The sequence below is a fragment of the Bubalus kerabau genome, chromosome 11, assembly GCF_029407905.1.
Source record: "Bubalus kerabau isolate K-KA32 ecotype Philippines breed swamp buffalo chromosome 11, PCC_UOA_SB_1v2, whole genome shotgun sequence".
In the NCBI taxonomy this organism is placed as follows: Eukaryota; Metazoa; Chordata; class Mammalia; order Artiodactyla; family Bovidae; genus Bubalus; species Bubalus kerabau.
Window position 1 is genome coordinate 71,310,057 of NC_073634.1, and position 14,387 is coordinate 71,324,443.

General features: G+C 39.8%; 1 protein-coding gene across 3 annotated transcripts in view; it reads right to left on the bottom strand.

Annotated features, from left to right (window-relative positions):
* C11H2orf42 (chromosome 11 C2orf42 homolog) overlaps positions 1-14,387 on the bottom strand; it is a 38,842-nt gene that overhangs the window by 19,441 nt on the left and 5,014 nt on the right. For all 3 annotated transcript variants that reach the window (XM_055540558.1, XM_055540559.1, XM_055540557.1), the window contains exons 2-4: positions 6,304-6,581; positions 5,004-5,838; positions 4,190-4,300 (exon numbers count right to left, since the gene is read on the bottom strand). In XM_055540558.1, the coding sequence (XP_055396533.1) occupies positions 4,190-4,300; positions 5,004-5,826 (934 nt within the window). In that variant the 5' untranslated portion in view covers positions 5,827-5,838; positions 6,304-6,581. The remainder of the gene's footprint in view (positions 1-4,189; positions 4,301-5,003; positions 5,839-6,303; positions 6,582-14,387) is intronic.

Consider the following 14,387-nt stretch of genomic DNA (forward strand, 5'->3'; position numbering starts at 1 on the left):
ACACTGAAGAAGCTAAAGTTGATCAGTTCTATGAAGACTTATAAGACCTTCTAGAACTAACACCAAAAAAAAAACGATGTCCTATTCATCATAGGGGATTGGAATGCAAAAATATGAGGTCAAGAGATACCTGCAGTAACAGGCAAGTTTGGCCTTGGGAGTACAAAATGAAGCAAGGCAAAGGCTAACAGAATTCTGCCAAGAGAATGCATTGGTCACAGCAAACACCCTTTTCTTACAACACAGAGATGACTTTACACATGGATATCACCAGATGGTCAATACTGAAATCAGATTGATCACATTCTTTGCAGCTGAAGATGCAGAAGTTCTACACAGTCAGCAAAAACAAGACCTGGAGCTGAATGTGGCTCAAATCATCAGCTCCTTATAGCAAAATTCAGGCTTAAACTAGAGAGAGCAGAGAAAACCACTAGGCCACGCAGGTACAACCTAAATCAAATTTCCTGTAATTATACAGTGGAGGTAATGAATAGATTCAAGAGATTAGTTCTGGTAAACACAGTGCCTGAAGAACTACGGACGGAAGTTTGTAATGTTGTATAGGAGGTATGGACCAAAACCATCTGCAAGAAAAAGAAATGCAAAAAGGCAAAGTGGTTGTCTGAGGAGGCCTTACAAATAGCTGAGGAAAGAAGAGAAGTGACAAGCAAGGGAGACAGGGAAAGGTATATGAATGCAGAATTCCAGAGAACTGCAAGGAGAAACAAGAAGTGAAAGTGAAAGTTACGCAGTCGAGTCTGACTCTTTGTGACCCCATGGACTATACAGTCCATGGGATTCTCCAGGCCAGAATACTGGAGTGGGTAGCCTTTCCCTTCTTCAGGGGATCTTCCCAACTCAGGGAGCAAACCCAGGTCTGCCGCATTGCAGGCGGATTCTTTAGCAACTGAGCCACAAGGGAAGCCCAAGAATATTGGAGTGGGTAGCCTTTCCCTTCTCCAGCAGATCTTCCTGACCCAGGAATCGAACCAGGGTCTCCTGCATTGCAGGCTATTCTTTACCAGCTGAGCTATCAGGGAAGCACACAGAGAAACAAGAAGGCCTTCTTCAATGAACAATGCAAAGAAATAGAGGAAAACAACAGAATGGGAAAAGACTTGAGATCTCTTCAAGAAAATTAGAGATATCAAAGGAACATTTCCTGTAAAGATGGGCATAACAAAGGACAAAAACGGTATGGATCTAATAGAAGCAGAAGAGATCAAGAAAAGATGGCAAGGATACACAGAACAACTGTATAAAAAAGATTTTATTGACCCAGATAACCACGATGCTGTGGTCACTCACTTAGAGCCAGACATCCCAGAGTGTGCAGTCAAGTGGGCCTTAGGAAGCACTGCTGCCAATAAAACTAGTGGAGGTCATGGAATTTTAGCACAGCTATTTAAAATCCTGAAACATGATGCTATTAAAGTGCTGCACTCAATATGTCAGCAAATTTGGAAAACTTAGCAGTGGCCACAGGACTGGAAAAGGTCAATTTTCATCCCAATGCCAAATAAGGACAGTACTAAAGAATGTTCAAGCTACCAGACAATTGCACTTACTTCCCATGCTAGTAAGGTTATGCTCAAAATCCTTCAAGCTAGGCTTCAGCAGTACTTGAATTGAGAACTTCCAGATGTACAAGCTGGGTTTGGACAAAGCAGAGGAACCAGAGATCAAATTGCCAACATTCGCTGGATCATAGAGAAAGTAAAGGAATTCTAGAAAAACACCTTCTTCTGCTTCCTTGACTACACTAAAGCCTTTGACTGTATAGATCATAACAAACTGTAGAAAGCCCTTAAAGAGATTGGTGTACCAGACCACCTTACCTGCCTCCTGAAAAACCTGTATGTGAGTCAAGAGCAACAGTTAGAACCTTACATGGAACAACTGAATGGCTCAAAATTGAGAAAGGAGTACAACAAGGCTGTATAATGTCACTGTGTTTATTTAACTTATATGCAGAGCACATCATGCAAAATGCAGGGCTGGATGAGTTGCTAGGAGAAATATCAACAATTTCAGATATACAGATGATACCACCCTAATGGCAGAAAGTGAAGAGGAACTAAAGAGCCTCTTGATGAGGGTGAAAGAGGAAAGTGAAAAAGCCGGCTTAAAACTCAGTATTGGAAAAATGAAGATCAGGGAATCTGGTCCCATCACTTCATGGCAAACAGAAGGGGAAACAGTGGAAGCAGTGACAGATTTCCTCTTCTTGGGCTCCAAAATCACTGTGGATGGTGACTGCAGCCATGAAATCAGAAGACAACTGCTTCTTGGAAGGAAAGCTATGACAAACCTAGACAGTGTGTTAAAAGCAAAGACATCACTTTGCTGACAAATGTCCACATAGTCAAGGCTATAGTCTTTCCAGTAGTCATGTACAGATGTGAGAGTTGGACCAGAAAGAAGGCTGAGTGCCAAAGAATTGATGCTTTCAAAACTGTGGTGCTGGAGAAGACTCTTGAGAGTCCCTTGGACAACACGGAGATCAAACCAGTACATCCTAAAGGAAATCAACCCTGAATACTCATTGGAAGGACAGATGCTGAAGCTGAAGCTCTAATACTTTGGCCACCTGACATGAACAGTGGACTCATTGGAAAAGACCCTAATGCTGAGAAAGATTGAAGGCAGAAGCAGAAGAGGGTGACAGATGATGAGAAGGCTGGATGGCATCATCAATTCAATGGACATGAACTTGGGGAAACTCCAAGAGAAGGTGATGGACAAGGAGGCCTGGCAAGCTGCAGTCCATGGGGTCACAAAGAGTCGAACAACAACAAAAATTATACCAGGATTACCAGATTTAGCAAAAAAAATTTTTTTAATTTCAAATAATTTTTAATTGTAAATGTGTCCCAAAAATTACATGGGAAATACTTACACCCAAAAAATTATTCACTGTTTGTATGAAATTCAAATTGAATTGAGTATTCTGTACTTTATCTGGCTACCTGAGTGATCTAACATTTCTACAAACTCCTTACAGTCAATTTTAATGGCTGCCTGGCATTCTCTCAAGTGGTTTGTTTAACTATCCCCAGTGGTTGGCCCTTTAGTTGCTTCTAATTTTTCATTACCATAAACAAATACCTAATGAGCATCTCTGGACAAAATGTTTTTCCTATATCAAGGATTATTTCCTTTAAAAAAGATTATTTAAAAGTAGAATTACTGAGTTACAGGGTATAAATTTTATTTTTTTTTAATTTCAAGTTTTCTGGGGAAAGACTCATAAGTAAACATTTAACCACAATCTCTGCTCTATATTGCTGCCAGAAGTCTCTCTCAAAAACACAGAAATAACCAAGTCGCTGTCTCTCCATCTTTCTCCAACTTCCCAGCACCTAAGCCATGCACAATCACTTGACCCGCCTCCAGTAATATTCCCTCTATGGATAGGAACATTTTTCAAGGTTCTTAACAAATACTGCAAACTACTTTCACAAATGACTAAAGCAACTTACACTACATTAGCCACGCTGAAGAGACCAATTTGCCTGTGGCCTCATCACGCAAAAAAAAAAGCTTTGCCAACTTGGTATCCTAAAGTATCTTGTTTTAATTTTGTTTTTATAAAACATTTGCATTTCTCTCTTCACTAGTGAGTCTGGAGTTTGGTCCACATGTGCAGACCAGGTAATATTTTCCTTTCATTCAGAGTCTAGGTCTTTTAACACTTATCAACTATGATACTTTAGCATTTTCACACTGATTTATATGAGTTCTTAACTGACACTGATATATTTGAATTAAAAAAGAAAAAAAAATACACATATAATGCCACCTGCTGAAAATGCAGAAAACAAAGTATATTTCTAAATTATCATGGAAAATATAATTAAACACTATCACAAATTTTTAAACAGACACCTATCAATGAAAACTTTGTAAGTCTATCCTAAGGCAGATTAAGGTGTAAAACTAGTTTGAAATGATTCAGGGATGAACAAACATATCAATAATACAAGCAGAGTTTGAGTGGATCTTATACTTGGCCAACAGAACCAACTCTTAGCTTGAAAAAGAATTATCAATAAGGGTAAAACTTTTTTTTAGACAGCAACAACATTACCTCTTTTATTTGCTGATATTCAGTGAAACACATAAAACACAGTAAAACAATATCTAAAGGTCACACCACCAACAAACAAACGAAACAGCTTCTCACCAGATACTTCCTCCTTTTTCCTCTTCTTTGGCTTAGAGGCAGTAGACTCACAAGCTGATACTGGTGATTCTGAATGGCAACCTAACTGGGGCACAATAACCTCCTTTAGACCTAAAATAAAACAAATTTCTGAATTATTAATATTATCTATGAATAACTATGGGTCCCAACCTAGAGAAAAATTAATTTCTAAAAAATCCAAATCCCCAAAACAAATTACAGCATGACTGCCTGCTTAAAATCAGTTCCTTTAAAGAACTCCCCAAACATACGTTCTTGTTCATGGGCCATTAATATGATAAAAGGCTCTACAGAGAAATGTAAAACAAAAAATTTGGGAGTTGCTGCCAGCTAAAGATCATTCAGAAATGAAAATAAAAGCACAAGATGAAAATGTTAAGAACAACATAAGTCTTTATGTAGAAACTTTAGAAGATTTTTTGAGTAAGGTACTAGTTTTCCCCATCTTCAAAGATAAGAAACAAGCGAGACAAAATAGAAGGTACTTTTTGTTTGTTCTTTGTTTTTACTAACATAGGGCACCTGTAGAAAAGTTAAAAAATCAAAGCAAAGCTAACTTTGCTTGATTCATTGTCTCAGTGAAAATGCCCAAGTTTCATTATCGTTAATTTCAACCAACCAACCAACCTTCATGCAAGTGTGCTGACTGGAATTAAAAGAAGGAATGCTTTTCTTTGGATTTATCTAGCAACTGCTTCTGAAGGTTGCTAGGACAATCTCCAAATGCCATCAGTGAGACTCTTTCATTGCCGTTTTAGAAAAACAGAGTAAATGTGTCAACCACACCACCTACCGCTGGAATCAAAGTTTAGGAAGTCTGAGAATTCCTGAGCCAATGTCTCGTCACTGGCAAAGGCACAGATGCAAGCAAAGAAATGAATGCATCTCTGGACTGCCTCATCCTTGGAAGCATTCGACTTGTGTGACTTTAGAGTATGGCAGGAGCAGAAGAAACGGCGTTCAGGCAAGCTTTTGGCACCGATTTTCTGCACAAAGGATGTATGTAAATACCCCAAACTATGCTTCTGGCTTGCTTTGCATTTCACCACCAAAATGTTTTTAGTAATCCTCTGTACAAGGGGACCTGTGGGTTCCGTGGCCAACTGCCAGATGGTTTGCTTGGTTTCTGGGGAGGCCTGCATGGCATTCAGGACCGAGCTCTTTAGAGTCAGAGGGGTGGCCTCTGCCTGGCAGTTCACTGCCAGCTTGATGTGCTGGCACTGGTTCTCCACAACGCCCTGGGTGGCAGCTTTCAGGCATGAGGGAACATAACACCGGCCAGAGCTCAGCTGAGTGATGATGGTCCCATCCACCGTCTGGATGGTTGTCTCTGAAACACCTAGCTCCACAAAGCATCGGTAATCGGGGCCCCGGTCTCTTTGCCGCACTGAGTAGACTTGCAGATCGGAGCCTGTGATGATTTTGACAGCTTCAACACTAGGCTGCTTCCGGGCACCGTACCGGAAAATGGTTCCACATGTCTTGTTCTTACAGCTCAATCCCCGGGTTCCATTGTATGTGCCACATCGGGGACACTTTCTGATCCCCCTCAATGTGGCCTTCCCCAAATCAGATAAGAAAGCTGGAACTTTGGTCCTTAGAGAGTTTGGTTCCATTTTTCACAGGTTCTAGAAAGGACAATAAGCTCATCAGCCCGAGTATACATGTACAAACACACACACAGTTAAAATCACTTACAATATGTAGTACAGAAAAGTAAAATGAAAAGAAGCTATCCACTGTAGAAGCTATCAAACTGTACCCTCAAAGAAAACATCCATTTAAACCCTCAAATAAAAGTGTAGGAAACTTTGCATTTTGCATCTCTCTAGTTTTTAAGGCCTAATGTAATAACTGAAATATTTCTCAAGATTCAGTCTTGTTTTATACAACAAGCTAGGTTAACCTAATCTTTTTCTGACCACACCGAGGGATCAATGGCAGTGGAAGCACAGGGTCCTAACCACTGGACTGCCAAGGAATTCCCTAGTTAACCTGATTTCAACATGCAGAGATGTTTGACTTGAGCGACTGGAGAATGGGAAAGATGAGTTCTCTTTCACCATTCCCCACAAAACTCAGACCAATCTTACCTGTATCAATTGCCAGAGTATCCAGAAAACAGTATAACCTGAATTCATAAGACCTAAAAAGTGTTTCATTAGTTTGTGATGATCATAGAGGACAAGTGAGGATGCAACAATTTGCAGAGTAAAAAACACTGTTTAACTCAAGTCTTCTGAAGTTTGAACTCTGTGGTGTAACAGTGGAGACATTCTGCCTCCTCCTTCTCGGCCAGCCAATGGCAAGGCTCATGCCCAATGTTCCATAGTCAAAGATTCCCACTGCCCTAAGTGGAGACCACGGCAGCCTGTAAGTAAAACAGGAAAAAACTATTAAAGTTATACAAAGAGTGATTCTTTCCTTTTAGAAAAGGAAAGTCTTTCACAAATATTTGAGAAATATTTGATAGAAATTATCATGGCTGTTTTATACTTCCAATCACAAGAAGGTAAAACAGTGCTAATGTCATTACACAGGGAGCTTTCAAAAACACCTAGAGCCAGGTATGTAAATAGTCGAACACTCAGCCTTCCTAAGAGTAATGCACTGCATTTTTAGAGCACTTTATGCTTTTCAACATGCTTTTATGTTCATTATTTCATTTGAACCTCACCATATTAGTGTCACCATATTTGAGCCAAACAACAATGGCTTTTCAGATGAAAATCAAAAAGTTAAGTAACTTGCCTGAGGCGACTTATCAAAATCAGCAGTGTGGTTGCCACTAACCCAGTGTCTGCTAAAAAGAATGTGAATCTCTGTTTCTGATTTCCCCCCAACATTATGAACATTTTCAAACATATAAAAAAACAGAATTATACAGTCAACCTTCATATACCCACCCACTAGATTCTAAAATTAACCTTTTACTATATTTGTTTATTACATATCCCTTTCTTCATCTATCAATCCCTTTCATATTTTGATGCATTTCAAAGCAAGCTGCAGGTATCAGCAGCATGCATATTATTAACTAAAGTTTAATATTTTTAATGCTTTTTAAAAAGGTAAATCTGCTTATGATTTTGAAATAAGGTGTGAGCTTTGCTTTTGCTCTCTGACCCCAAAGAACAGTCTTTTTTTTTTTTTCCAGGTGTGCTGAGTGTTGCTGTGCGAGGGCTTTCTCGAGTTGCAGTGCATGGGCTTACTTGCTTACTTTCTCTGCAGCATGTGAAGTCTTCCCAGACCAGGGATCGAACCGATATCCCCTCTACTGGAGGATCATAGAAAAAACCAATATCCCTTAACTACTGGACCACCAGTAGTTAAGTACCACCAGGGAAGTTCCCAAAGAATGGTCTTGATAAAAGACTCTCCCTTCACATCTTCTCTAGTCCACTGATTAACAAATTGAAAAGTACAAATAAGAAAAGTCTAGGAATGCCTACATTTTGGTGCTAAGAACTAATCCCCCATGTAATATGTACTCAGTGAATGAAGTTTTGTGAAATATGATTGATAGTAGGGTTTCTCCACCTTGGCACCACAGACATTTAGGGCTGGATACTACAGGGAGGGAACACGGCCCCACCCATCAGCAGAAATTTAGATTAAAGACTTACTGAGTATGGCTTTACCCACCAGAGTAAGACTATTTTCCCCACATAGGAAGGAAGCCAGTCCTTCCTATCAGGAAGCTTGCACAAGCCTCTTATCCTCATCCATCAGAAGGCAGAGAGAATGAAAACCATAATCACAGAAAACTAACCAAACTGATCACATGGATCACAGCTTTGTGTAACTTAATGAAACCATGAGCCATGCTGTGTAGGGCTACTCAAGACAGATGGGTCATGGTGGAGAGTTCTGACAAAACGTGGTCCACTGGAGAAGGGAATACCAAACCACTTCAGCATTCTTGCCTTGAGAACCCCATGAGCAGTATGAAAAGGCAAAAAGATATAATGCTGGAAGATGAAGCCCCCAGGTCCGTAGGTGTTCAATGTGTTACTGGAGAAGAGCAGATAAATAGCTCCAGAAGGAATGAAGAGGTTGAGCTGAAGTGGAAACGACACCCAGATGTAGATGTATTTGGTATTGGAGTAAAGTCCGATGCTGTAAAGAACAACATGGCATAGGAATCTGGAATGTTAGGTCCATGAATCAAGGTAAATTGGATGTGGTCAAACAGGAGATGGCAAGAGGGAACATTGACATTTTAGGAATCTGAACTAAAATGGATGGGAATGGGTGAATTTAATTCAGGTGACCATTATATCTATTATCGTGGACAAGAATCTCTTAGAAGAAATGGAGTAGCTCTCATAGTCAACAAAAGAGTTCGAAATGCAGTACTTGGGTGCAATCTCAAAAATGACAGAATGATCTCGGTTTGTTCCAAGGCAAACCATTCAACATCACAGTAATCCAAGTCTATGCCCCAACCACTAATGCCAAAGAAGCTGGAGTTGACCAGTTCTATGAAGACCAACAAGACCTTCTAGAACTAACACCAAAAAAAGATGTCCTTTTCATAACAGAGGAATGTAATGCAAAAGTAGAAAGTCAAGAGATACCTGGAGTAACAGGCAAGTTTGGCCTTGGAATACACATGAAGCAGGGCAAAGGCTAACAGAGTTTTCCTGAGAGAACGCATTGGTCATACCAAACACACTCTTCCAACAACACAAAAGACAACTCTACACATGGACATCACCAGATGGTCAATACCAAAATCAGACTGATTATATTCTTTGTGGCCAAAGATGAGAAGTTTTATACAATCAGCAAAAGCAAGACCAGGATGATTGTGGCTCATATCATGAACTCCTTATTGCAAAATTCAGACTTAAATTGAAGAAAGTAGGGAAAACCACTAGGCCATTCAGGTATGACCTAAATCAAATCCCTAATGATTATACAGTTGAAGTGACAAATAGATTCAAGGGATTAGATCTGACTGAGTGCCTGAAGAATTATGGAGGACGTTCATAACACTGCACAGGAAGTGGTAACCAAAACCATCTCCAAGAAAAAGAAATGCAAAAATGCAAAGTGGCTGTCTGAAGAGGCCTTTCAAATAGCTGAGAAAAGAAGACAAACTAAAGGCAAAGAAGAAAAGGAAAGATACATCCATCTGAATGCAGAGTTCCAAAGAATACCAAAGAGAGATAAGAAAGCCATCTTAAGTGAACAATGCAAAGAAATAGAGGAAAACGATAGAATGGGAAAGACTAGAGATCTCTTCTAGAAAAAGGGAACATTTCATGAAAAGATGGGCACAATAAAGGACACAAACAGTATGGACCTAACAGAAGCAGTAGATATTAAGAAGAGGTAGCAAGAATACACAGAACTATACAAAAAAAGGTCCTAATGACCTGGACAACCACAATGGTGTGATTACTCACCTAGAGCCAGACATCCTAGAGTGTGAAGTCAAGTAGGCCTTAGGAAGTATTGCTAGGAACAAAGCTAGTGAAGGTGATGGAATTCCAGTTGAGGTATTTCAAAACCTAAAAAATGATATTCTTAGAGTGCTGCACTTGATATGCCAGCAAACTCGATATGCTGAGTTTTGGAAAACTCAGCAGTGGCCACAAGACTGGAAAAGGTCAGTTTTCATTCCAGTCCCAAAGAAGGGCAAAGCCAAAGAATGTTCAAACTACTGCACAATTGAATTCATTTCACATGCTAGCAAGGTAATACTCAAAATCCTTCAAGCTAGGCTTCAACAGTACGTGAATGGAGAACTTCCAGATGTACAAGCTGGGTTTAGAAAAGGCAGAGGAACCATAGATCAAATAGCCAACATCTGCTGGATCATAGAAAAAGCACAGGAATTCCAGAAAAACATCTACTTTTGTTTCACTGACCACCCTGAAGTCTTTGACTGTCTGGATCACAACAAACAGTGGAAAATTCTTAAAGAGATGGGAATACCAGACCACTCTATCTGCATCTGAGAAACCTGTATGTAGGTCAAGAAGCAACAGTTAGAACTGGACATGGAAAAACAGACTGGTTCAAAATTGGGAAAGGAGTACGTCAAGGTTGTCCCTGCTTATTTAACTTATATGGAGAGTACATCATGCGAAATGCCAGGCTGGATGAAGCACAAGCTGGAATCAAGACCGCTGGGAGAAATATCAGTAACCTCAGACATGCAGATGACACCACCATTGTGGCAGAAAGCAAAGAGGAACTAAAGAGCCTCTTGATGAAAGTGATAGAGGAGAGTGAAAAAGCTGGCTTAAAACTCAACATTCAAAAAACAAAGATCATGGCATCTGGTCTCATCACTTCATGGCAAATAGATGGGGAAACAATGGAAACAGTGACAGACTTTTATTTTCTTGGGCTCCAAAATCACTGCAGATGGTGAGTGAAGCCATGAAATTAAAAGACGCTTGCTCCTCAGAAGAACAGCTATGACCAACCTAGACAGTATATTGAAAAGTGGAGACATTATTTTGCCGACAAAGGTCCATATAGTCAAAACTATAGTCTTTCCATCATGTACAGATGTGAGAATTGGACCAGAAAGAAGGCTGAGTGCCTAAGAATTGATGCTTTCTAACTGTGATGCAGGAGAAGACTCTTGAGAGCCCCTTGGACAGCAAGGAGATCAAATCAGTCAATCCTAAAGGAAATCAACCCTGAATACTCATTGGAAGGACTGATACTGAAGCTGAAGCTCCAATACTTTGGCCACCTGATGTGAAGAGCTGATTCATTGGAAAAGACCCTAATGCTGGGAAAGACTGAGAGCAGGAGGAGAAGGGGATGACAGAGGATGAGATGGTTGGGTGGCATTACCAACTCGATGGACATGAGTTTGAGCAAATTCTGGGAGATAAGGAAGGACAGGGAAGCCTGGCATGCTGCAGTTCATGGGGGTCACAAAGAGTCAGACGCAACTGAGCAACTGAACAACAACTATTATGCGGGGCTATCCTCTGTGTCACAGGATGTTTAGTGGCATCCCGGGTCTCCACCACTAGATGCCAGTAGCAGTCAACGAGTCCTCCCCAAGTTATAAAAAACCAAAAATGTCTCCAGATATTGCTAAATGTCCTCTTGGGGGGCAAAATCACCCCTTTAAAAACACCTAGAGACATTAGCCTGTTTACACAGCACTTCCTTCTGAGGTCAATACACTTTTTTGGTAGGTATTCTCAATCAGTCAAACGTGGTTTCTTAGGAACGAATGTTGTTCCAAAGCTGATTATCTCTATGACCAAATCTTTTAAATTCTGAGCTTCAGATTGCTTTATATATAAATCAATTTTAAAATTACACCAATGATGATGATTTCATGTTATTATTAAGGTGAAAAAACAGAACAACTTTGCTCATTAAGGGAGGAACTATTTGCCAGTTATAGTTTATTTTATAAATCATTTAAGTCTATGATTTTGCAAAAGCAGACTAAAGGACTAATGACCCTTTTATGCCCTACTTTCACTACCCCCACTTGCCCTTCCACCCCACAAATCCTCACTTTTCAAGAGTAAATACAGTTAACAGGCTGGCATATATCCATCAGACTATTTTCTGTGTTTATCAATCAATAAATATATATATGTACAAATGTGGGATTTTGGTTTTAGAAAAATTGAGTTATATTATACTCAGTGTCCTCAAGTTTGCATTCTTAATATTTTACCACAGTTGAACCATCTCTATTAATGAGTTTTAGTTCTAGACAATGTTGCAATTAACAACTTAAACACTGACCTTAGTATATAGGTGCAAGTATTTCAGTAGAAAAGATTCTGAACATTGTTTCTAGTTTTCTTAATTTATTGGGTACAGAATAAAATTTTATTGGGAGACAGAAATTTGACTTCTAAAAATGTTATTATTCATCCTATCTCACTTTCTGTTCTCAAATACATTCCAAGCAGATAAAACATTCAAACACACAAAAAATGGAACCATCAATACATTAGAACAAAAAGAGGAGGGAATTTTTTCTTAAAATATTTTTTAAGGATGTCAGATTGAAGATGGCCCACATGACACAAAACCCAGAATCCAGAAAATAGTAAACATTAAATCTAGAAATAATTAATTTTTCCTATTCAAGAAGCACAAGCTGGAATCAAGATTGCCGGGAGAAATATCAATAACCTCAGATATGCAGATGACACCACCCTTATGGCAGAAAGTGAAGAGGAACTAAAAAGCCTCTTGATGAAAGTGAAAGAGGAGAGTGCAAAAGTTGGCTTAAAGCTCAACATTCAGAAAACAAAGATTATGGCATCTGGTCCCATCACTTCATGGGAAATAGATGGGGAAACAGTGGAAACAGTGTCAGACTTTATTTTTGGGGGGCTCCAAAATCACTGCAGATGGTGACTGCAGCCATGAAATTAAAAGACGCTTACTCCTTGGGAGGAAAGTTATGCTAACCTAGATAGCATATTGAAGAGCAGAGACATTACTTTGCCAACAAAGGTCCATCTAGTCAAGGCTATGGTTTTTCCTATGGTCATGTACGGATGTGAGAGTTGGACTGTGAAGAAGGCTGAGCGCCGGAGAATTGGTGCTTTTGAACCGTGGTGTTGGAGAAGACTCTTGAGAGTCCCTTGGACTGCAAGGAGATCCAACCAGTCCATTCTGAAGGAGATCAGCCCTGGGATTTCTTTGGAAGGAATGATGCTGAAGCTGAAACTCCAGTACTTTGGCCACCTCATGCGAAGAGTTGACTCATTGGAAAAGACTCTGATGCTGGGAGGGATTGGGGGCAGGAGGAGAAGGGGACGACAGAGGATGAGATGGCTGGATGGCATCACTGACTCGATGGATGTGAGTCTGGGTGAACTCCGGGAGTTGGTGATGGACAGGGAGGCCTGGCGTGCTGCGATTCATGGGGTCGCAAAGAGTTGGACATGACTGAGCAACTGAACTGAACTGAACTGACTGGGGTATGTTTTACATACCGTAACATAAACCCATTTTAAGCATAAAATTCAATAATATTTATTGTTTATAGAGTTGGGTATCCATCACGACAATTAAGTTTTAGAACACTTCTACCACCTCATAAAAGAGCCCTCTTGCCTTCTGGAGTCAATCACCATGCCCACCCTTAGGTAATCACTAACCTACTTTCCGTCTCTATAGATTTACCTTTCCTGGACATTTCATATAGATGGAATCATACAATATGAGGCCTTTTATGTCTGGCTTCTTTCACTCAACATGTTTTCAAGGTTCTACCACATCGTAGCATGAATCAGTACTTCATTCCTTTACACTGCTGAATGGCATTCCACTGTATGGCTATATCATTTTGTTTATCCATTGATCCTTATACATACTTGGATGGTTTCCACTTCAGGGTTATCATGAACAATACTGTCGAGCACATTAACATGCAAGTCTTTATGTAGACAATTGTCTTCATTACTCTTGAGTAGAAACCGAGAATTACAATTAATGGGTGGTAGGGTAATTTTACATTTACCTCAATAAAGAAGTTAAAAAAACAACACTGATGAATAGGAGTAGTCAGACTTCCCTGTAGCTCAAATGGTAAAGAATCTGCGTGCAGTGCAAAAAAACAGGGTTTGATCCCTGGGTCAGGAAGTTCCTCTGGAGAAGGGAATGGCAATCCATTCCAGTATTCTTGCCTGGAGAATCCCATGGACAGAGAAGCCTGGCGGGCTACGGTTTGTGGAGTCACAAAGAGTCGGACATGACTGAGCAACTAACACTTCGGGGTAAGTTTAAGTGTAACGTTTTAAGAAACTGCCAAAATGTTTTCCAAAGTGACTGTGCCATTTTACATTACACCAGCACCATTATACATTCTCACAAACTTTCTCCATTTCCTGGCCAACATGTGTTATTGTCTCCTTGGTTATGGCCATTAGATTATAATGGGTGTGGAGTGGTACCTCAACCATGGTTTTTACTACATTTCCCTAGTGAATAATGATGTTGGTCACATTTCACATGCTTATTTAGTCATATGTCTATCTCTTTGGGGAAATAACTATTCAAATATTTGACCCAGTTTAAAATTATGACTCATTTGATTACATGAAAATGGTATTTTTCTTTATGGAAAAAAGTACCTTAGACTAAGTTCAAAGATGAAAACAAACTAAGCAACCAAAGCAATGGAAGACTTGTACAGTGAAAACTACAAAACATAACTGAA